Source organism: Danio aesculapii, chromosome 7, assembly GCF_903798145.1.
Source record: "Danio aesculapii chromosome 7, fDanAes4.1, whole genome shotgun sequence".
In the NCBI taxonomy this organism is placed as follows: Eukaryota; Metazoa; Chordata; class Actinopteri; order Cypriniformes; family Danionidae; genus Danio; species Danio aesculapii.
Genome location: NC_079441.1, coordinates 40,903,612 through 40,929,150, shown reverse-complemented (window position 1 = coordinate 40,929,150; position 25,539 = coordinate 40,903,612). Strand labels below are relative to the sequence as shown.

General features: G+C 35.5%; 1 protein-coding gene across 1 annotated transcript in view; it reads left to right on the top strand.

Moving 5' to 3' along the window:
• The window catches only part of itfg1 (integrin alpha FG-GAP repeat containing 1), a 221,087-nt gene that overhangs the window by 90,719 nt on the left and 104,829 nt on the right, over positions 1-25,539 (top strand). The window contains exon 10 of the mRNA XM_056461971.1: positions 19,084-19,256. Coding sequence (XP_056317946.1) covers positions 19,084-19,256 — 173 coding nt within the window. The remainder of the gene's footprint in view (positions 1-19,083; positions 19,257-25,539) is intronic.

Genomic DNA, 25,539 nt, shown 5'->3' with positions numbered 1-25,539 from the left:
ATTTATTTATTTATTTTAGAATTGCTTTATAAATAGAAAGTACAAAATTGTATAATTTATTTTCTATGGTAGTAGAACATCATTTGATTTTTTTAAAGTATTGGTAATTGAATATTTTTTTTTACAACTTTTTGATTGAACTTTTTATTACAAAACTGACTGTTACTGTTAGGGATGTCCAGATTCGATCACGAGATCGGAAATCAGACCTGATCATGCGGTTTCAGACTCTATCGGAATCGGACGTTACCTCCCAATCAGGACTCGAATATATATATATATATATATATATATATATATATATATATATATATATATATATATATATATATATATATATATTCTCATTATTTTTTAACACATTTATAGTTATGCGGTGGCACAGAGTTAGATCTCTCTCTTGACTTTACTCAGAAACAGCAACGCCTGCAGCATGACATCACATATTGGTTGGAGACGTTATTGGTTAAATGTTGGCAAAGCAGAACACTGAAGCAACTTGAAGCAGAAACCGTTAGTATGTCTGCGGTTTGGAGGTATTATAAAGTTGATTATGACAACATTGCCATAGCAAACTGTGAGATATGTTAACTTGGCATTCCCTATCGGGTATTTTAAGTTGAGGTGCTATTTGTTTTTATATTAGATTTTTTTTAAGTCCAAAAGTGAAGAATTTGTGTTATTTATTACTTGATTGTTTGAGCAACCTCACAGAAGTGCTCTGTTTGGTAACAGAGATGTTGAATGTTAAAATAAGGTGATTTCAGTAAAAAATAAGGAACATCCTGGATCTGTTTCTTTGCTCATCTATATTCTTTTTTTTATGTATTATAGAAGTATCGGATCGGTTTTCGGTATCGGTAGATTCTCAATCGAGGGCAAAAAAACCTGATCTGAACATTCCTACTTACTGTAGCAATCCTATGTCAACATAACACCTTAAGCTGGCCTTCCAGTTTCATCAACAAAGCTTTCTCTGCTATAACACCAGTATTTCTCACAAATCTTCCCTGAAGTGTCAGAGGTGCTAAACACACGTTTCTGTCCACATTTCACTACTCCCACCAGCAGTTCACATTGCAGCCCTCTTAATTTACAAATTAATCACTGCCTACAGGTGACCTTCATTTCTGGACAGTCTTGCAGGCGTAAACACTGCGAGCCGTAACAGCCTGTACCCTTCCCCACCTCTCCTGCCATCAACAGCTCTGATCTGACACGCCCGTCTCCTGCCTCTTGTAGCACATTTCATTACAAATGGTGCTTCTCTCCTATAGAGAGGCTAATGAAGAGCCCGTCTGCTGTAGATTCTGCTGCTGCACACGCAGGGTCAATTACATCTGTACTCCTTCTTTCTTTCTTTTTTTCTTTCTTTCTTTCTTTCTTTCTTTCTTTCTTTGTTTATTTATTTATTTTTTTGTCTTTCTTTCTTTTTTTCTTTCTTTTTTCTTTTCTTCTTTCCTTTCTTCTTCTTTCTTTCTTTCTTTCTTTCTTTTTTGTCTTTCTTTCTTTCTTTCTTTCTTTCTTTCTTTTTTCTTTCTTTTTTCTTTTCTTCTTCTTTCCTTTCTTCTTTCTTTCTTTCTTTCTTTCTTTCTTTCTTTCTTTGTTTATTTATTTATTTTTTGTCTTTCTTTCTTTTTTTCTTTCTTTTTTCTTTTCTTCTTTCTTTTCTTTCTTTCTTTCTTTTTTGTCTTTCTTTCTTTCTTTCTTTCTTTTTTCTTTCTTTTTTCTTTTCTTCTTCTTTCCTTTCTTCTTTCTTTCTTTCTTTCTTTCTTTTTGTCTTTCTTTAGTTTTTGTCTTTCTTTCTTTCTTTCTTTCTTTTTTCTTTCTTTTTCTTTTCTTCTTTCCTTTCTTCTTTCTTTCTTTCTTTTTGTCTTTCTTTAGTTTTTGTCTTTCTTTCTTTCTTTTTTCTTTCTTTCTTTTTTACATTCTTTCTTTTGTTCTTTCTGTTTCTTTCTTTTCTTCATTCTGTTTTTTTCTTTCCTTCTTTTGTTCTTTATTTATTTCTATTTATTCATTTTGTTTTACTTTTGTACTTTTGTACTTTTTTTCTTCGTCTATCATCATTTCTTCCTTTTATTCATTGTGTTTTTTACTTCCCTTCTTTCATTCTTTCTGTTTTTTTTATTATATTTCTTTCTTTTGTTTCCTTTTGTTGTTTCATTCTTTCTTTTCCTTTTTTATTTCTTTTCTTTCATTTTTTCTTTTCTTCATTTTGTATCTTTCTTTCTTTTCTTCATTCTATTTTTTTCTTTCCTTCTTTTGTTCTTTATTTTTTTCTATTTATTTATTTTGTTTGCTTTTGTACTTTATTTCTTCTATCATTCTTTCTTTTGTATTCACTGTGTTTTTTACTTTCCTTCTTTCTGTTTTTTTTTCATTTTATTTCTTTCTTTTGTTTCCTTTTGTTCTTTCATTCATTCTTTTCCTTTTTTATTTCTTTTCTTCTTTCATTTTTTCTTTTCTTCATTCTGTGTCTTGCTTTATCTCCTTTCATTTTCTTTCATTCTTTCTTTCCTTTTCTTTTTCATTTCTTTCTTTTCATTTTTTCATTTTCTTTCTTTTGTTTCCTTCTTATTTTCTTCTTTCTTTCTTTCTTTTGTTTCCTTCTTTGGTTCTTTTTATCTTGATTTATCTACTTCTTTCTTTCTTTCTTTCTTTCTTTCTTTCTTTCTTTCTTTCTTTCTTTCTTTCTTTCTTTCTTTCTTTCTTTCTTTCTTTCTTTCTTTCTTTCTTTCTTTCTTGATTCCATCCTTCTTTGTTTCCTTTTATCTTTTTCTCTTTCTTTCTTTTCTCCTGGAATGTCATAAAGATGGCAGTTCATTAGACGTCGCACTTTCATATCATCTGTCAGTGGCACCTATTGATGTAATGGCACCTCGTCTGGTGTCTTCCCGGCGGCGAGCTCTGATTTTAATTTCTTGGCCTAATGAAGCGTCGCAGCTGGGATGTGGGAGTGGTGGAGAAAGCGTAGCTCGGCTAAAACAGGGACTTTTTGCGCTTTAGTAAACAAAGCCACAGGGATGGAGTCTTGGCAATGCGAACGTGATGAAGTCTCTCCGAATGATATGAGGGAGGGAGGGAGGAAAATGAGCCATTTGTATTCTGCACACAGCATCTCCTCTATCTAAGATGTCCCATTACTTTTGCTAAGGAAAGGCTATCATGGCTTTCTGCATTAAAGAGATCATACCCTCCCTCTTCTCCTTTCTGTCACTTTGGCAACAGCGATGTATCCTAATTCGCTGACATTTCAGGCTGTTCAGTCGCATCGTGTTTGCTGGGCTCATGCCGTCTTTTACACAAATGAGACACTTCAGATGATGTAAGTGGCTCATAACATGACAGACTGTCATGTGTGTCCCGAACAAGCAAGAATAAAAACCTATAAAGCTGAACTAATCGCTCGTGCCGAGGTATCCCATCATCCTTAGTGTCTAGATGTTCCGGTGGCATTTATGCAGGTCTCTCCCAGCTGTCTTCAGCCAATAAACATCTTAAAGCAGGAAGCCAAATGAGAAATTAGCCTGTTTTCTGTGGTAGTTGCTTAATTACAGAGTGTCTCATTATCCTAGATGACACTGATTAGCTTCCATCTCATTTCTGGTTTGATTGGACTTAAGGTGTGTATGCTTGTGTGTGTGTGTGTGTGTGTGTGTGTGTGTGTGTGTGTGTGTGTGTGTGTGGTGTGTGTGTGTGTGTGTGTGTGTGTGTGTGTGTGTGTGTGTGTGCGTGCGTGCGTGTGTGTGTGCGTTTGTGTGTGTGCGTGTGTGTGCGTGTGTGTGTGTGTGTGTGTGTGTGTGTGTGCGCGTGTGCATGCGCGTGTGCGTGTGCGTGTGCGTATGCGTATGCGTGTGCGCGCTCCAGTATGGGTTGATTGGGTTAATCAGTAGATCAGCAGAGAAGCTGGATGGGAGACTAATTTTTTACAGAAATTCTTCTCTGTGTTCAGCAACAGGCCCTACCCCGTTGACAGACTCTACCGGTCTCATCTTCAGACTTTCTAAAGTCCAGTTTACACCTTGTATTATGATGTGTTTTGGTCAACCAGATTACTAGTGTATGAACATATTGAGCTTGTCCACTTTTGACCACTTGCAGGGTTACTATAGGATTGCTTTCACAGTGTAGAAAGCCAAGTAAACACCTTATCAGGATGGGTTGTTGACGTGTGCTGGACAGACGGGATTTAAACTTTGCTGTCATTAATCCCAAGTTTGGTTTGAAGGTAAAACAAATGTAAAAAGCAGTCACGTAGACATTAAACGTGGTCTCATTTCATGTTTATACCAACATAGACTCATTCTGAAAATGTACCCCTATATACATTTATGGGGAGAGCAAATTATGTAGCCAGAAGTAGGTATGGTTGCATTTCATCTTTAAAATGAATGCAGCGGTGCGGCGTGACGCCAGTCGCGCTTACCAGCTGACCACTTACCTCCGTATGGATGGCTTTCCCACTGTTTCCAGTTTGTCCAGTTAGCTCGCCATGTATGTCGGGGGACTTTAGATGCAGAGAGAAGTTGACCAACGGGGTTTGAGTCTGGCAAAAAATTATTCCAGATAGCGGGTAAGACAAAAACAGAAGCCAAAAAATAAAATAAACAAGTAAATAACAGGGTGAGATTGTGGTAAAATTTGAAAACATGGTAAAAATCAGGCGAGGACTTTTCTTTTTCTGGATTGCTTTTTAAAACTGTCGGTTGGGTTCAGGGAAGTGGGTGGGCGGGTCAGTCAGTGGTTTTGAAAACACTATTGGTTGGGTTTAGGAAAAGAGGAGGGTAACTCATGCAATTGGTCAGCCATTCAGTCAGTAAGTCAGTCAGTCAGTCGACAGCAGCCTCTGGTGGACTTTTCTGAGAAAAGCGAATTTCACTTGCAAGATAAATTAGAGATCTGAAAAAGCGTACACATCGACCTCTGGTGGATTCGCGAAAACAAGAAACTGCAAAATAGCGTAGCTCATGTGACGGATTTAGTGCTCTACACTACCATAGCAAGTTATGTGAAAAAAGCTAAATAAATCCCTAAATTATAGCAACTCATATTGTTTAAAGTTTTGATCTATATATTTAACTGTGTGAAGTGCTTTGAAATTCAGTGTTTAACGTAAATTTAAAATGAAACATAAAGACAAGATGGAGCATTGGACTCATGACAGCCAGTCTGTAATAACAATGTTGAGTCTGTCAGACCATCAGTCTGCTTTAAAATACAACTTTTGTGGATGTGACCGATACTCTTGTGGTCTGTTTCTGCTTAGACTGTGTTCACAAAACATTAACATGAAAAGTAAAGGTCTTCAAAGTAAAAGGAAATCTGTTTATACTTTGTGAATCTTTTATCCACTATAAAGAACTATCCTTCTTTTTCTTTCTTTTTTCTTGGTTTTCCCCATAGTCCAAAGACATGTGGTATAAGTAAATTGGGTAAAACGAAATTGGCCTTAATGTATGAGTGTGTGTGAATGTGAGAGTGTATGTGTGTTTCCCAGAACTGGGATGCAGCTGGCATCCACTGCATAAAACATAAGCTGGATTAGCTGGCAGTTCATTCTGCTGTGGCTAGTAAATAAAGGCCCTAGTAAATAAAGGACTAGGCCGAAGGAAAATTAATGAATGAATGAAATGTTCAAACTACTTGCTGTACAAACAGGTGTGTTCACGACTACACATAAAGTAGATTAATAACATAAGAAAAGATTCGTTTTAATGTCTGCAAATCAATGGAAGTGAATGAGACTGAAAGTCTCAAGCCAAAAAGATTCAAATGGCTGTGCCCGCTTGTACGTCAAGAATAAGGTCAATATGCAACAGCAATAGCATGAAGGGTGCAAGGCATGTCAGTTATAGAGAGCTTTTGATCGGTCAGAATATTTGATGAGAAGCTGAAATATAAGGAACTACATTTTTTTATTATTATTATTATTTAGGCAGAGGTGACAAACTGGAAGCTAGGAATGTTTATATCTTCTAAATGTGAACTTTGTCATTGTTAAGTAGCACGCTAGCTTATAGACATTTTTAAGGCTAACATATTGATACTTACATATATAACAGCAGTTAGATGAACTGGTTCATTTCTATGTAGAGAACAGGTTTGTGAGTGTTTTTTTCAATGTAAAAATCAATAATGTCAATAATTCAATAATTTAAAAAATCAGTAATTGCCTTGCTTAAAGTTATTTAATATCATGTAGACACAGTCTAATTACGTGTTCTAAACTGTCTGTGAAAGAAATAATGCACATACATGTTTAAACTGTTTACTGAATTAGGTACACATTGGAAATACAGACAAATATGTCAAATAAATTATATTTACATAGTTTTTTGCTTACCTTTATGAATTTGTGAAAATGTTTTTAACTGTGAAAATATACTGCAGAAAATGCATACATCATTTTATATAGTCGTTTTTGAATGTAAAGAATATTATGAGAAAAAACCTATACGGAAACACCAACCCAAAGACTCCAGGTCATCATAAAATAGTCGAAAGTGGACAAAAGATATTGATTAAATCGGTAGCGCACTTCACATCTCACACACTCTCTGAAATGCCAGTCATCATCTGATGAGCAAACCATCTTTTTCTGTGAGCCATAGCACATGTTCACCTGTTCAGTCTCAATGGACTGTCAGGTCCACATTCAGCACAGCAGGATGATAAATGTGCACAGTCTGCGATAGAAAGGCCTGACTGGTTCTCAGATGAGCTTTCACGTCTTTTTAAACAGTAAGCGGCGTACACAGTCTCTCTAGGCGCCTGCCAGAGGAGTAGCCCAAACCTTCCCTGCCTGTCAGACAGACAGTCCTGCTATGTGTAAAGCAGATGGTGGGAAAATACTTTCCCAGTTGCATGGCGGCTTTAAAGTATAATCTGTTTACCGGTCTCGAATTATTGACTTTAAACCTGTTCGAATTTCTCTAAAGGCTTCTGATAAGCAGGACATTTTGTCGGTCACATCCAGCTGGGCTTTATTCCTGCCTGCATTCTGCATGGTGCCTTCGACATCCCTCTCTGTGTGACCCTACCAGCCTCCTCCATTCCTCTGTCAACATTAGAGTCGAGGGATGCCGCCACATGTAGCGTAATGATGTGTACTAGACTCTTTGCGAAATGGTACAGGTCGACACTGCCATGCAGGCTGCTTTGCTGCCAACAGTCGTCATTGGCCAACAGCTAATGCCTCCAGCACCTATTCTCCACGGCAGCTGCTTCGGGATATTTTTAAACTTTGGAAGGATGTTTTCCATGTAGATCAAACCTGCTCATTTTCATGCTTACTGTGTTCATGCCAAGTTTGGCACATACAAGCAGCTTTTGCTTTTATCGGAAAGCAGAACATTTCTCATCTGATGCTCAATACCTTTATTGGCTCAATCATCAAGACTTTTATGCAGTTTTTTTCTCTTGCATTTCCTTCTAAAGGCCTGTTCACACTAAATTTAGTGTGATAAACATCTTCAGTGAATGGCCATTAATGTGTCTGTTTAGACCGACACAAGCTGTTACATAAATCTTACTCTCACAAATACACTATATAGCTCTGTGACACAGAATAGAAGAGGAGGAATTGGAAAGCAGCTCAGTGTTCTCTGTACTTTTGTATTTGGTCTGATAAACACTGTAGCGAATACTCAAATCTAAACAGATAAATGCTGTTTGACTTCCTTTCTTTTTTAAGACAAGCGACGTGTGAAACGGAAAGTTGCATGGAGCTTTGTGTTGTCGAGGTATTTTTGTATAAGCACCGACTACTCTCAGAGAATGAATTAGCATTTTCATTCAACTTGTCATGGTTGTATGCAGAGTTCTAAAAACTGAGCTGTCTTGGGCATTTAAGGACAGATTAAATACATGGGTTGGAATGAGAACCTTTAAATAGGTTAACAGAAGTATTTGAAGTATTTTTATTTTTAGCTCTCTTTAAATAAAACCAGCCATTTTGAAGATTTAGGGCTTGCAAACTACAAAACAAGAATAAAAACAAGGTTATTATTGTTTTATAATTCAAATTATTGTGAATTTGTGTTTTATAGGCAATGATTATTTTAAACATACATGTTAAAGTCAAATGTTTCACATTTTTACAGTGTATATTTGAGGGTAGTAAGTGAATTTAGTAAAAGGTAATCTAGAACAGTGGTTCTCAAAGTGGGGGGTGGGACCCCCCTGGGGAGTTGCAAGACAATGAGGGTGGTGATTCCGCTTGGTGAAATCCCAAAAAATGTCATGTATGCTATTAAACTATTAGAATTTCCATATTTTATTCATAACCTACAGTAGATAAAAAAACTTAACTTATATTCAGTACATACTTTATGTTTAATAGTTACATAAAAAACTCAAATGTAAATAAAAAACCATCAGCCTTTCAATTTTTTTTCATTGGATTGCAACCCCTGGCATTATTATTAACATCACAGCAATAGTGTTAGTTGCAGCAGATTGATTTTATGGCACAATGTTAATCTTTGACACCTTTACAGCACTCACATACATCAAAAATAAATTTAGCCAAATTTCTGAAAATGAATGCATCCATGCTAAGTCTTATGCCTGATATTCTGAAAATGGTTCTGGGGTGCGTTTCTAAAAACCATCGTTAGCCAGCTTAGGTTGCAAGTTGCGTTGTTACAAACATAGTTCGTAGATTTGATGTTTCCCAAATCCGTCTTTCCAATGAACATTCGCAAACTGCGTGGCAAACTTGTCCGCTTGCAACTAGACCTCTGGAGCTGTAGTTAGAAGCATAGTTCCTGGTTGTGTTCTATTTTCAATTATCCCCCCTATGCACTATTCCTTTTGAACGTTCCAACATTTAAACTGGAAATGATTTTTTAAAAAACAACATTAAGGTCATCTCTCTTAGGTGTAATTTGCTTTCAAAGTATTTTTACAGTTCAATTTAAGCTATCTTCATGTTGACAATTGTCAGTGCACTTTGAAAACCTTTATGCCGTTTTGAACGCAGCCATGGCTCATGACGAAAGCTATAGGTGACCTATTACATAAATGCGGAATATATGTTATATCTCCAGAGCTTGTGAAAACACAAATATATAGCATGATGTTTTTGATTTATAGTAGGTTATTTATTAAGTATCTGTACTGTACATGGTATGTTGGCTAGAACATGCTTTGGTTTGTATTGCAAATTGTAAAAGTAGACTTTTCAAAAAAAAAAAAAAATTTAAACAATATCCTACTTAATAATGAGAATAATAATAATAATAATAAAAATAATAAAAGTAATCATTATTATTTCAAAAAAACATTTCCTAATAAATTATAAATTAATTTTTTTTAATAAATAGCCTCAATATTTATTTATTTATTTAGTTGTATAATTTTTTTTTAATGATTTTATTTTCATGATTTATGTATGATTTTGTAAGTGATGTAAGTAAGATTTTGTTATGTTTAGAATCGAATGTGGAATGTTCTCTATAATATTTGTAAAAGAAACATTGGCCCTATATGTGTCGTTTACATACAGTATATTTCAATTAATATGGAAAATGAGTGCACGTTTTTACCAAAACTATTGGATTTTTTTTTATGCGTGTGAAACAACATTTCTCTAAAGAGTTTTTTTTTTCTCAAAAGAATTTGTTACTCCACTCCGTTTAGAGGGTCATTATGGGAATTTTATGTTGTAACGATGTTCAAACGATAGCTCTGCGACAGAGAAATTGCGGGTTTTGGGAAATGCTCGTCACTACATCATTCTTTTCCTTAAACGATGCATCGTACTATGACAGTTTAGCCGCGATTCACGTTGTTGTTAGGTAAACGCACCCTAGGTTAGGTTGTTTACATTTCTGGATATTACTGCTGGGCTTAATATTTCTAATTCTAACATGTTAATTTAAATATTAAACGTTTAGGTACAGTACTTATATCATGCTTTTTGACTGTTAAAACTGAAGTGCTAGATTTAACTCCTTATGTAAACGGTAACAGTAATTCCAGCATTCTTGTTTTAATGGGCCATCTCTTTGTTTGACAGTGATGAGCACTTAGATGTTTATCAGCTTGAATGAAAAAAGTCTTTATGAGATGCAACATCTTTGCAACACCAAAGCACATTTATTATTATTATTATTATTATTATTATTATTATTATTATTATTATTATTATTATTATTATTATTATTATTATTATTATTATCATTATTATCAGTAACTTCACAACTGTCTTTGTATTATTACATTGTCTAGCTATTGTATTCCTCATGGACCTTAGTTCATCTTGTCTGATGTTTTTGACCTCTTGGTGTGAAAACATAAATCAAATGGGCCAGATTTTCATGCCAAACATCAGTGTTATTGTAAAGTTGTGCATGGTTTGTAAACACTCATGCTTGGAATACTAATGTTCTTGACCATGAATCAGTTATCAGCTAGAAAGACTTGAGTAGACCCGTTGTGTGTTCACCACAATGTCAGCCCACAGCCTTGCGATTTTCATCTACCCTCCCTAATAAATCAATAAGACTTAGCATTAACCGGCAGTCAGCACTGATATAAGTCAATTTACAAAAGCAGACACGGAGTGATGGAAGCCGATTGTGGATGGCCACAAGGGCAATGACTGTTTGCATAATCATTACAGTGCTGAATGAAAAGAGTCTTCAATTGAGGAGAATTCAGCTGGGTGTTAAGGATGTTTTGTGTGAGTGACTTCTTTAGGGAGAGAGAGATGGTTTTGTTTTTGTATGTGGAGCTTTGCTGTACTTGAAGAACTCTCACACACAGAGCAAAACTGAATGTGTGCATTCATTTATATAGAGGCCCAACACATACAAGCATCTACACCCACCCAAATGTCTTTAATTAGAATCGTTTGCTTTATTTGAATGGGTTCTTCAAGATAATGACCATAGTTTGGAGTTGGTTTACAAAGGATGTTCAGTTGAAATCCCTGTCAGTGTTTCCACTTAGTTATGATGAGCCATCAGTAAGTGTGCCTATAAGCTGTCATAACATTTCATAACCTGTTTTAACAGCCTATCAGTCAGAACTGCTTACTTAGGACTTACTTAGGCAGTGGGGGCTGAGGTCTGGCTCAGCAGTCCTTTAGGATGGAAGCAGAAGCACTCCAAGAGCTTGAGAGAATATAAAACATTCATTAACTGACTGAATAAAATACATAAAGTGAGAAAATACAAAAAAGAGAGAGCGAAGGTAAGTTAAATGTCAGGAAATATATGTGTTGTATCTAACTAAATTGTCACCCATAAAGGTCGCAATAAACTGTTATTACCTACAGGTTTAAACGAGGTGTCCGCAGGATTTTAAAAAGTCTTTAAATGTCTTACATTTCAAAAACAAAAATTTAGGCCTTAAAAAGTCTTAAATTGACTGAAATAATGTCTTGTTGGTCTTAAATCCTTTTAAATGAGTCTTAATTTTTCTATGTGCAAGTAAAGCTACCTAATCAGGCTGACTCCCAATTACCAGTTATCCATCTCAAAAATGTTTTTATTTATTGAAGTATTTTATTGAAAAGAGATACAATTCACAAGAGCAGTTAGACATTTTACAGCAAATTACCCAAATTAAATTCCCTAATCATGGAAAGAAAAGTAAAGCAACGCATGCTATCATATGTATAGAAGTAAGTAGGCCATTAGAAAAAAATCCTTAGTGTTTAGCTCTGTAAAAGTCTAAAATTTCAATCTTAATGGTCTTAAAAGGGTCTTAAAATGTCTTTAATTTGGGTCAAGGAACCCTGCAAAAACCCTGTGATAATATAATATAAAACCCTGCTGAATATTATGAATATTATGGTTATTGGTGTTTAATTATATTTATAAAATACACATTCTGCATAATCGTATTCTACATCCCTAATCCTACCCAAGATTTAAACCTAACTACAACCTTTATAACTATTAATAAGCAGCAAGGACTACGCAGTGGCGCAGTAGGTAGTGCTGTTGCCTCACAGCAAGAAGGTCGCTGGTTCGAGCCAAATTGTCCATAGTGCATGTGTGTGTGAATGTGTGTATGTGTTTCCCAGTGATGGGTTGTGGCTGGAAGGGCATCCGCTGCGTAAAACAAATGCTAGATGACTTGGCGGTTCATTCCGCTGTGGCGACCCCAGATTAATAAAGTGACTAAGCCGAAAAGAAAATGAATGAATGAATGAATGAATGAATAAGCAGCAAATTAGGAGTTTATTGAGCTAAAAGTTGTACCTAAATGTACATAAATAGTGTGTATAAATAAATAGCAAGAATTGTACCTTAAAAAGTGTTACCGAATTGATTTATAGCCAAACCTTTACTCATATTGGAGTGTTCATTAGTTTTAAATCTCTATATTTTTAATACATCTTCATTGGTTGTAAAATAATGAGAATAGTCTTGACACTTCACAAATCACATGTTGTGATATTGTGTGACTCACGGTCCACAATCACTATACATGAACAGATTGTTTGTTGGATAAATCATAGTATTAGTTATTGGAAGACATTGACTGTTGCATCTGAATCAGTAACACAATTATTTATAATAATCTGAATAGTAAATTTCTGTGTGACAGTTAGCTTGCAAGGCGAGGATATTCAATATAAGGTCAACATGAATGAGACAAGACACAGTTTTTACACAGTAAAAGAAATGAAATATATGTCTATAAATAGTCTGCAGGTGCGTTTTCAAATGTTCAAATGAATCACTTTGCAATGAATGTAACTTCAGTTCTGCTTTCTGACTGTTATTTTTCATTCAATGCAATGCAGGTTTATTTATACAGCACACAGATCACATACTGTACTTAACCACTGACCTAAACCCTTCTCTAAACCCAACCAATAGTGTTTTTTAAAGCAAACGGAGGATAAAAGTGCATTCTAACCATATAGTTTTGTTTTGATATTACATAGCTTTTATCTATGTTTTGGAACCGTGCTTTACCGTACTCAAACCTGAGTGATCTGCATCGTACAACACCATGCAAAGTGAGCTAATGTAATGTAATGAATGTGTGTTATATAGCGCATTTATTGTGTATGGCCATATACCCAAAGCACTTCATAATCATGAGGGGAGGTCTCTCCACACCACCACCAGTGTGCAGCATCCACTTGGATGATGCGACGGCAGCCACAGGACAACGGCGCAAGTGCGCTTACCACACACCAGCTAAAGGTGGAGTGGAGAGACAGTGATAGAGCCAATTCGGTGGATAGGGATGATTGAGAGGCCATGATGGAGGGAATTTGTCCAGGACACTAGGGTTACACCCCTACTCCTAACGAAAAGTGTAATGGGATTTTTAATGACCACAGGGAGCCAGGTCCTCGGTTTAACGTCTCATCTGAAAGATGACGCTCACTGAGCAGTATAGAGTCCCCTTCACCATACTGGGGCATTAGGACTCACACAGACCGCAGGTTGAGCGCCCCCTGCTAACATCACTTTCAATAGCAACCTAGTTTTACCATGTGGTCTCTTATTCAGGTACTGACCAGGCTCAGCCCTGCTTAGCTTCAGTGATTTACTGCTTTTGGGCTGCAGGGTGATACAGTTGTAGCTAAACAAACTTCTGAACAAACTTGCCACATCAGAAAATTTGTCCATATGGAGATACATGTGTAAGTGAAGCAAACGCTTGATCAACTTCGAATCTGTTAAATTGTTCTGTTTTTTTATTTTTGTTGTGCAATGAACTGCACAAAGATAATACTTTATCATCAATAATATGTCGCTGTAAAAAATTATTAGTTTGAAAAGAAACAAAAGGTGTTCTTATATGGCCCAATAGTGTTCATTTTACATAAACTGTTCACAAAAATGTAGGCTAAAGCACATATTTCAATTGAGCCTGTGTTGAAATAAAAGCAGAGAGTTAACAAACAAATTGAAATAATTAAGAAAAGATGATTTTCAAAAAATATAAACTGCAAAGCATATAAAATGTGAATACATTAAATGCAGTGCAGTCATCAGACACAGCACAATGCTCTTACAGTAAATGCACAGCTAAACAGATGAGTTTTCAGTCTGGATTTCAGTGAATTCAGTGACTTTCTCTTTGTTTAACTGAAGAAAGTTTTGTCTCATCCAGCTGTTAATTTCATCGGTGCATTGAAGAGAGAGTCAGGTGGGCTGTGTTCATTAGCTGATAAGGCTAGGGAAATCTGAGTGTCATCTGCATAACTGTGATAGGCAGCTTGGTCCCTTATTATAGCTTGGTTCCTTCTCATTATATTTAGTTTGTCCCCTGATGACCTCAGCTGGCCATCTTCTCTCCTATGTGATTTGATTTGAGACTCTTCAGACTTGAGACTAGAAATGGCGTGAATTATGTGTTTCTGGTTGAAACTGTGTGTGACCTCCTAACTGATATTCTGTCCACAAACTTTTCCCCAAAATAAAATCTCACTCACCATTTACTCACACTCAAGTGGTTGTACATATTTAATGAATCGTCTTTCTACTGCTGAACATAAAACAAGATATCCTAAATATTGTTGGGCAAGAAAATAGCCATAAACATCAATAGTAGGAGCAAAATGACTATGGAATCAATGGTTGATTTGTTTTTTTCTTCCAACATTCTTTAGTATATCTTACTTTGTGTTTAACAGAAGAAAGAAACTCAAACAGATTTCAATAAAGTGAAGGATAAGTAAATGATAACAGAATTTTATTTGACTTTAAAAGGTCATATTGTGGTTTTGGGGGTCTCCAGGCTGATATGCATGCAAGGTTAAAAACACGTTCATTGTCTTATAATATACATTTGTTTTTACCTAATTACCTCAACAACTCCCATATGATTTGTTCAGCGATTAATTTTTTCCCAAACCCCTCCTTTGCGCGAGGCTAATCTGCTGTGATTGGTCCGATGACCCAGTCTGTTGTGATTGGTCGACACACTATGTTTTCAATGTGATCTTGGATGCGATATATAAATAGTCCCATAAAGATTTAACCCATAATAGATAAGTGATTACAAGCCGCACTGAGCGATTACAAGTTACAACACACAATTAAACACAATTAAACTACACAAAACAAGGCAACAATTTTATTACACTTACATGTTATGATCTGGAGGAAGAAGAAACTGGTCCATGTGAACTGTAAAAGTTACAGACAAAGTCTCTGTCAAAGTCTGACAAAGACCCATACATAATAGTCTCTGCTGCACCTTCCTTTAATAGCAAATCCCTTGTTGCAGCATATGGTTATTGTATGAAAAATCTGAAAAATGACAGAAACAAACACAGCACTAGGTTGGCTATACTGTGGTATTGTTATGAAAATTAACTTCCCACAGCTGAATCTCCACAAGTGGTGCTCACTGCAGAGCCACTTGGGCAGAGCTGCGCTCCAGCAAGGGGGAGCTTGAGCTCCAGCTCCTCCTTCCTTGCACTGCTTCATCGAGTGATGTTACTGGGGGTTGGGGTTAGGGGTGGGTGTACGCATTAAAACAGCTTATAGGAGGAGGAACTCAAGCTCAAGCTCCCCCTCGCTGGAGCTGAAGTGGCTCTGCAGCAAGCAGTGTCTCAATCTCCATCTCTCAGTGGTCATAATTTTCGCGTCATGATCAGTCCTGTAATCACCCGCGCTCTGCTAGTGTCTGAAGCGAAAGGTGCGTTCATGTTTTACTGGATCCGGCAGTTCATATTTGGGGATTTACCGTATCGACATCAACGCGCTCAGGCAAAAGATGCAAATACAAGATCCGAGTCGACTATTTCGTTAAAGAATCATTAGTTTTAAACATGGTCTACTTTCAAAGTTAAACCTCAGCTGGATGTTTCAATTCACTTAGTGCTGTGTTACACACTGTATGGAAGCTCATTTTCAATAAACCATAACACGGGTTCAATTTTCAGTAAAATAGTGCAACCAAAATTAAAGTGCTCTCTTAACATTGTTGTGTTTCTGATTATTTAAATGTTAAATACTCTATCACTTATGTTAAATTATGTTACAGTTAGCGATTGATGCTGGCTATTAATTGCCTATTAATATCTTGCATGCTTTATAAATTCTCATGTCTTTTTTTCTGTTTTTTTATTTAGATTTTTAGCTAAAAAAGCAGTCTGAACTGCTTTTTAACCACAGTTCAACTGCAATAGTCCCCGATAACCTGTCAAACGCTTAGCGGGAAATTGTGCCGCAATATAAACAAACATTGCAGGACTCTCATTTTTGCTCATAATAAGGCGACTAGGCCCACAGCGCACACCATGACTCACAAGCTTGATTTCTATTTTCCTTTTCAGCGGTGAACAGATCAGTTAGTTTGTGTTTTGCAAATATTAGCAATGTTGTTATTTTGTACAAATGCAGAAATAGTTTAAACAAATACACTCTCTCTTTCTCTTTGTCGCGTTTGTCTCCAGCATTGCTGATTCCCGTTGTGTACTGGAGAAAACCTTATTAGCAGCCATTACAGATTGCTCTGCCTTAGCATTCTCTCTTCAGCACTCCATCTCGGTGTCCATCTCCCCTCCCCACATTTCTCTAGCCATCGCTCTCTCTGCCTTCCTCCTGTCTCTGTATCTCCTTGGATGCAAACATGCAGAGATGCACCTGGCTCTCTGTTTTACATTCATGAGTGAGCGAGGCCTGTAGCATCTGCGTTTTTGCCTCCCCCACACGCACGTGCAAATGACTGAACCCAGAGAGCGGGAGGACCAGAATGCTGCATTCTGCCTGGTGTGCTCTTTTTTTTCTGTGACTATGTTCAGTTCGCAAATTGATTTTTCTTTTCCCCACATGACTTATTAAGCATGGCTCACACCAGACACTGGTTTAAACCAAAGACAACCCTAAACTGGCTCCCAGTGTACAGCACATCCAGGATTTAAAATGAACACTTGCCAAGTGCCAAACACAGTTCAGAATTGGCATTGGTGTGTATTTGAAGTAGTGTGTATTCATTAGTTGGCTGATAAATTTGTAAAATTATTTCATACAAAGCTTGACAATGTTTATTGCGATTTTTCCAATTGCGAAGATGTTGTTGAAATAATATAAATATGATGCATAACACCATGATATTGTGACATGAGTGACATATGATAACTGTGTTTTCAGTGGTTCAGCTTGCAATATCTGATCCACACGGATTTATTCTCGGGAAGAGCTGTGAGTTGAAGTGACTGGCACTAAAAAACAATTCTATAAAAAACTGGGAAAAGGGACAGACAGCTCATTACACAGCCTATTACCGTAAATTAAAATCAGAAACAGTGTGCCCACATAAAAAAACAAAACATGTTATATTACTTTAAGGTTTTTTTATATTACAACGGTTATTTTCTGTGTTTTGGGGTGTACCAACAGTAAAAAAAAAATAAAAAAAATAGAAATGACATATAACATGCATTTGCTTTCAAATTTTTTTTAAATCTCTGTAGTTTAATGTTCATGTGAAATCAAAATTTACAGTGTTTATTTTTTTTATTTGTACATTCTTATTCTAAAGATGAATAATTAATCTTTGCAAGATAATGTACTGAAAAAAGTTTGTTTTGTTATCTTCAATCAAAGTCTGACCATTTGCTTCCATTTTTGGAGTGGCGGTCTTTCTGTTGATGCCAGCCTCAGAGCTTCAATAGCAGCTGCATATTAATACTCTCTCTTACCGTCTGTTTGCTAAGAGGGAATGATGCGCAAAAGAAGTTCATCAACATGCTGAAATAAAAGTCCCAGCTACTTCTGATTCACACAAACTTTAATTTGTAAAAGTAACGGAAAAAACATACACATTTTGTATTTATAATCCTTAAATACTCCTGATTCCTATTATTGTCGTTATTACTATTATTATGATCTAAATTACAGTATTACTATTTTTTTAAATATTATTCAATACTTCAAAGTTTATTACTGTCAGTGACATTTCTGTATTGGTTAGGTTTTTTTTTTTTATTTTTTTTATTTTTTTATTTTTTTTAATTTAGTTTTTTGGTCATATTTTAAAATTAGGTTCTATTAGTTAATGCAAATTAATTTACTAACATGAATTAAGAATGAACAATACTTGTACATTATGTATTAATAATAGACATTTTCTAAAGCATTGTTAAAATCCAAAAGTTGTTCTTGTTAACATTAGAAAATGCACTGTGAGTTAACAAAAAGTAACAATGAGCAACTGTTTTCTTCATTAGCTAATGTCAACTTACCCGAACCCTAATCTAATAGTCTACTTATAATCTAATGAGAATTAGTTGGCATGTAGATGCAGTGTAACTGTAATTCAACAAACGGACCATCAAAATAAAGTGTGACCAAACAATCTCATTTATAACAGAATTACACTAGTTTTTGGCTTGATTTGCTCTCCTACGTCTTCTGCATAGTCCCCTATCTGTCGAGTGACAGATTAAAAAAAAAATTCAAATTCATTCACAACATTTAATTGAAGCATTTCATTTTAGTTTGCTTTTTTGTTGCTCAGCTACAATATTTTTTTTTTCAATAAAAAAAAAGGTTGCACCAAATTAGAAATCACTATCTCTGTGACAAAAGCAATCGCCCCAACTTTCTCCATCATTCTCACTCACCTGTCAGATGGGATGGTGGGCCAATTTAAAGGTTACAATGGGCCAATTTTGGCCTGCGAACACTACATTGGGCATCACTGCTCTCTGTAATAGATGCATTGTTTGTCATGGTAGTAAATATATTAATAAGCTTTAACTAATGGAACCTTATTGTAGTTTTACCTTTTACAGTAAGTTTCATTAAGTTTATTACTTTGTTGGTAGATTTTTCCAAGTGAACAACTATTTTCTGGTGTGACAAATTTTTAATTTAAGACCCTGTATATACACATGAAATAAAAGTACAAAGCTGTCACCGTTGCGGTACCATATAAAAAGATGCATATTTGTACTTAAATGTTCCATTTTACTTTCTCAAAGGTACATATATGTACCAAAAATGTAACTTTTACATGAGCTTTTCTATGTATCTGTAATTATTTATGTTTATTTTGGAAAAGTAGAAGGTTAAATTTTTTTTATGTTTCAATGCATCTCTCAGGAACGTATTTGTTCACTCATGTCTGCATAATCTTCTTTATTTCTAGTGGGTGCCTGTTTTGATGGACTTCAAAAGGAAGGATTCTGTGTGGGGTTTTGTGCCCCCTCTAGAAAAGCCCACTTTGGGAGAACTGCAAATTCCCATCACCCTGCACCTCGGAGACTACAACCTGGATGGCTTTCCGGATGCCCTTGTGATCCTCCGTAACACCAGCACCAGGTAAGCCATCAGTGCTGGGTAGAGTAGACACAATCTGTACTCAAGTGTGAGTAATACTGTTTGCTCATGTCAATAATTCCTCCAGCAGGAGCAAATGTAACAATATAAACGATCTTTTGAGGAAGAGGAAAAGAGCACCTAGTGCATTTACTAATAATGAATACTGGTTGAAAAATACTGTATCTGAGCTATAGTAATGATGCACTGGGTGGAGTGGGGTGGGGGAGTATATGAATGTACTGTAATATTATGAAACTATTAACATGTTTTGTAACCCAAACTGGACCACAGGAACAACAGGAGTGGTATTTTGTAACCGCATACTGGTTTACTAATATAGAATAGATGATAAGCATTTTTCCAGAGGATGCTATATTTACACATTATCTTAAGATGATTGCAAAACAGTCAGTGATTTGCAAAATAAATTGACAGAAGGCCTGTTTCCAAAGAAGCCAGTTTACCCAAGGATTTGTGGTTAAATAATTTGTGGTTAAAATGTGAATCCTCAGTCATTGTCATTTATATGCAGATATATTTTATTAATATTGAATGTTGAACATTGAACCTAGACTTTTTTTTTTCGGAACCTTGCACGTTTTACCCAGTTAGCACGGTTCGTTTGGCACATGTGAATCCAGCAATCGCTCTGATCCATGCCAAAACAATCAGTCCGAGATCGCCTGAATGAGGTGGTCTCGGCTCGATTGAAACGAACTCTGGAGCGGATTGATTGTACTGAGAAAGCAATACAATCCAACGAACTAATGAACCAGTCTACATCACAGTGTATTATGGATATGTAATAGGCATAAATGGCTATATGAATGAGAATTATAAGTAGGGCAGGATGCCTCATTCGTACCAGTAAATGTTCTTTTCATGTTGAATACGAAAGTGAAAGCATGCTGAACTGTTAATGAGAGCTGTTTATCCGTTAGGAAATTTGACCAAACTGCAGTCTTGATTTATCTGTTATTTCTCTCTATAATGTAAAGCCTATAATGCATAGTTCTTACCAACAGCTATGTACAAGAAAGACTTACCTCTGATTTGTGTTTGGTGATGATGTCTGTAGGTGTCAAAATTAAAGCTCAGCTTTTTGCTTATAATTTTTTTATTGCTCATCATCATAAATTAAATAAGGACACATGACAGCTGAGCAGGACTCTGAAAAATAAACCCTGAAACTCTGACCAATGTGACAAGTTTACTTGCACGTGACTTATTTTCGCTATTTTGGTCCATTCCAATTTTAATCCCTGTTTCTGAACAAAACAATCGATCTACAAGTGTGAAAGCACCTTTAAACAAGATTTCTACCTAAAAAGAAACAAATCAGGACTAAGCTCGACCTTTATTGCTGTTCCTTTTATCCAAAAGTTTGTCGATACTGCCACAATACCTGTATTTCAAAAGCTGGAGTTTCTTTCAATGGGTGGATTTTTTTTTTATGTTTTTATTTTTATGTATATTTATGTTTTTTTGGATGATCCTGATAAAGCAAGACTTAAGCTAACTTTCTGTATTTTTGAATTTGTTTTTATTTATTTATTTATTTATTTATTTATTTATTTTCTCTCTCAATTATTAATAATAATCAAGGCCTCTTGCACAAAAGCAGTTTAGGTAAGCATGATCATTTACCATCTATGACTTTGTTAAATACTAACTTGAGTTAAACATGATTACATGACAACTTTTGAACTCGTTTAGTGTTATAGTATGTCTATCAAGCTTCAAAAAGCTGTGATATTTCTCCATTGAATACTTTTCAATCACTGTGACATTAAAGGTATAGTTATCCCAAAAATGTAAATTTGCTTATCATTTAATCATAATCAATTGTTTCCAAAACTTAATGACTTTCTTTATGTTAAACATAATCTTTCTTTTAACCAGATATTACAAAGAATGTTGGAAACCGATAGCCTATGACATCCATGCAAAGAAAAGAATTACTGGTTTTCAACATTTTTCAAAATATCTTCAACTAAAGCAAGAAATGCAAACAGATTTGGAAATAAAAAGGGGAGAATGCGCGAATTATGACATCTTATTTTGGGGTGAATTGTCTCTTTAACAGTGATTAAATGGCAAAGTGCAGCCTACTTGTTTCCATAAACACAAGAGAGAGAGAGAGAGAGAGCAAGTATCTGCTTAGAGCCAGAAGCTTGTCGCCCATCTTCGATCTGGCCTGACCTGAGTGAGGACAGGCAGGCCTGAGAGAGCGGCAGGAAGGGCATGAATGGATTAACAGCTCTCTGATTGAGATAAGATACCAGAAGCTCTGTCTGCTGGCCTCCAGGTGACTATAGGAGATGCAAAAGATGCTTTTACAAAACAAACACAACTTCACGTCGTCCTGAAGGGCACGAAGAGTCACCTGACACACACTCAAAATCCTTGAAGACCTTTTTATCATCTACTAGCTTTCGATCTCTAGTCATTGGTCTTCATGCATGAGGTTGACCTAATCTTAAAGTCAGCAGAGGCTTAACCTTCCGCTCGTCTCATAAGGCTTTAGCAGCTTCCATAGTCTCCTCTAATCACCCCCACAGCCCATCTCATCATCACACTTACACATTAATCAGGCAACATGCGTCCAGAGACCTCAGAGATGAACTAGAGTTTGCTCAAATCGGTCCGTTGTCATTATCATCGCCTCTATTGGCTCAGATGCCAAGGAGAATGATTGGATTCTCATCAAGCAGGAGCCCTTAAAACCCTTCTCTCCTCACAGATGGTCACTTTCTTATCTTATGCCCAATCTGTGCTTGGGTCACTCTAAACACTCTATGAATCCATGATGCAGTTGGCTTCTTTTATCTTAAGTGGAACATTAAAGAAGAGTTTTAGCTGAAACCTGTGATTCTTGGTGATATAATCTCTCTGAGAGTTTTAAACATTTTTAAACAGGTCAAAAATAAAATAAAATAGTTATGCCGTGGCTCCTAGTGATATGTTGAGGTCTTATAAGGCTAAATGAACTTTTTGGAAGAAACTGAAGATTATTTGTTCATATCATTATTAGTCTTATTCTCAAGGCCTGAAGCATAAGCTTCCTGTTCCATAATAAAGTGCGCAACTTAAATAATCCTTTAAAGACATATTCAGATGTCTCAGTTTTTCATTTTCTCTTTTTGTCTTTCATGTTATCGATTTGGATTAATTTCTTTGTTCCAATGATTGCTGGAATCATTTGCTTCCGCAGCTTTTTTATATAGGAGAATTTGTAAGCATTCAGTATTCATGCACATCAGAAACCCCAAAGAGATGGCCTTTTGTAGCTAGAAAAGAATAAAAGCGTTTATACAAAATATTAAAGAGCCCCTACGATGGGTTTTTGAAAATAAGCTTCCATGCAGTGTGTAACACAGCACTAAGTGAATGAAAACATCCAGCTGAGGTTTAAATCTAAAAGTGCACCTTGTTTAAAATGATTGATTCTTTAGGGAAATAGTCGACTCAGAGTCTAATAAATTAATCGAGTTGGGTTCGGATCTTTTGATTGATCACATCGACGTCTGACACGGTGCATCACCAAATATGTAGTTCCAGTTCCGGTAAAATGTGAACACTCTTTCACTTCAAGTTCATTTTTACAACAATACCGCAGTATAGCCAACCTAGTGCTTTGTTTGTTCCTGTCGTTTCTCTGACGATTGATACAATAACCCACGCTGCAACGCAGGATTCGTCTGCCGTTTGCTATTGAAGGAGCAGCAGAGACTATGGGGCTTTGTCAAAATTTGACAGGAACTTTGTTAGTAACTTTTACTGTACAAATGGACCAGTTTCTTTTTCCTCCGGATCATAACATGTAAGTGTCATTAAAATTGTTGCCTCATTTTGTGTAGTTTACAAAGTATGTGTGTAATTGTGTGTTGTAACTTGTAATCGCCGTGCATGGCTAGTAATCACGTATCTATCATAGATCAGTGCTTGTAATGTATTTCTCAGGTTTATGGGGCTGTTCACATATCGCGTCCAAAACCACATTAAAAACGTGACGCATGCTTCTTCTTTTATCGATTGTGTTTCTGAACTAGTGATCCTCTGCTGTTTGTTGCTATGGCCACCATCAGCTGTTCCTCACACACGCGCGGCATGGTCAATTTTTTAAATAGTTAAACTTTTGCCACTGTGTGGATTAATACTGAATGTGTGTCATTGTTATTACTTGGGTTTAAGTTTAAGAGTAGAGTAATATGCTGGTGTTTAACTGCATTGCTTTATTGCATTCCTGTATTGGGCTCTCACATACTTTCTGCTACTTCATACTGTAGCCGTGGTAGGCATGTCTTTCTGTCTCGTGCTGAACACAGTCAACCAATCACAACAAGACTGGGTCATCAGTCCAATCAGCACAGATTAGCTTTGCGTGAATCATATGGGAGTCGCTGGGATAATTAGGTAAAAATAAACGCATATTGTAAGACAATGAAAGTGTTTTTTGACCTTGCACACATATTCACATGTTGTTGGAGCCCCGCAAAACCAAAATATGACCCTTTTAATGCAAAATGGGGGCTCTTTAATTAAATTTTTAAATTCGAAATTCTGACTTTATGCTTAGAATTCTGAAATGGTTATGAACCATTATGAAATGGAGAAACTCATTATTTCTCTATTTTCTCTCAGCTCAGAATACATATGCCATACTTTGGACACTTTTTTGACAAATTTACTATATTTTTCATTTCACTTGAGTTTTTAAATCAGATTTAGGAGATATAAACTTGCATTTTGAAAGGGACGAAGTCAGAATTGTGAAATAAAATTATACAAAATTATATAAAATGTTAATAGCAATAGTATTATGTTTAATGGTGTAATTATGAAGGTAAAATACATCCCCTAAAACCAGCATATGTGATTGTTATTTAGACCTATTGTTTATTAAATTTAATGCTTAATGGTAAAATAATCATAGCTGTTTTCCCCTATAGTAAAGTAGCCATTTAACAATGGAACTAATGTTTAATAATATATCTTAAAAAATTAAGTGTAATCATTCTTGTCAAAATCAAACCCATATAATAGTACCCTGAAATTTTAACTGTATATAATTTATTCTAATGTTTTTATTTTAACTAAATTTCAGAACAAAGAAAATAAACTGTGAATACCTCAAATGGCAGTATAAGGTCAAATTGAGCATATTATTCTTATAGATAACACATTATTTCAGAATAAATGCATTAGAAAAGCATCATGTGCGTAAAGAATCAAAATCAGAAAGAGCTTTGTTGCCATGTATGTTCACACATACGAGGAATTTGTTTTCGTGACAGAGCTTCTACAGTGCAAGAGAATTACAGAGACAGGGCTAAAACCAGATAATAAATATATTTAAAAATAGAAGTAAGTAGTGAATGTAAATATACAAATTAACAAGTGTACACATATATTACCATATACAACGTTATATGTGCAGCTGTTATGTGAAAATTAGCCTATAAAGTATGTTGTTAAATAAGTGTATATGTGTATATAAACGTTCTTATTGTGCATTGATTTCTAACTGTTGCATAATTCTAAAGTCATAATGTAGCCTATTCTGAAATAAAATGTTATGCAATCATTTCCAAAATGTAAAATGTCCTCCAGAGGCAGCAGCTCTTATACAAATATTATTGAAATGCTAATAAAATGTAACTACAGACATTTAAAAGCTTCATCCTTAATCCTCAAATGTAAAAGTTGTCTGATGAAAGTAGAATTCAGTATAGAGCCTGGATTAAATTCAATCAGAATGCTGGTTATGGGCATTCCAGCAGTTATAGATTTCCGGAAGTGCTACTGTTACACCTCTACATTTAATTTGAAATGCAGTCATTGACGACAGTATTCTATAAAATTATGTGCATTTAAATTTTGTCATCAAAAGCACTTTTTGGATTGGCCATGGATTTTCAGTTCTCTTCCTCTTGTTTCCAGTGTTTTCTGCAAGGAATGTAGCTGTGACATCTACTCCAAATTGTTCTATTCAAAATTAATTAAATTCTGTTTTTTTTCATTTAGTTTTTTTTACCCATTTTGAGCAAACCAAAATGATCTCTAAGTTAAAATATTTTTTTTTTAAAAGACAGAATATGACAGGTTTCCTGCTGTGAATACACAGTAATGTTTTCATGAGGTCAGAAGCAACATGCTGATGTCGACTAAACACGCTGCCGTTTTGCTGTTTGGAAATGAGTGATAGATTTACATGCAAATATTATTGTGCCAGTTTTCTTTTCTTGTTTCCCCCTCAAACGCTTTCAAACGGCCTCCAGCC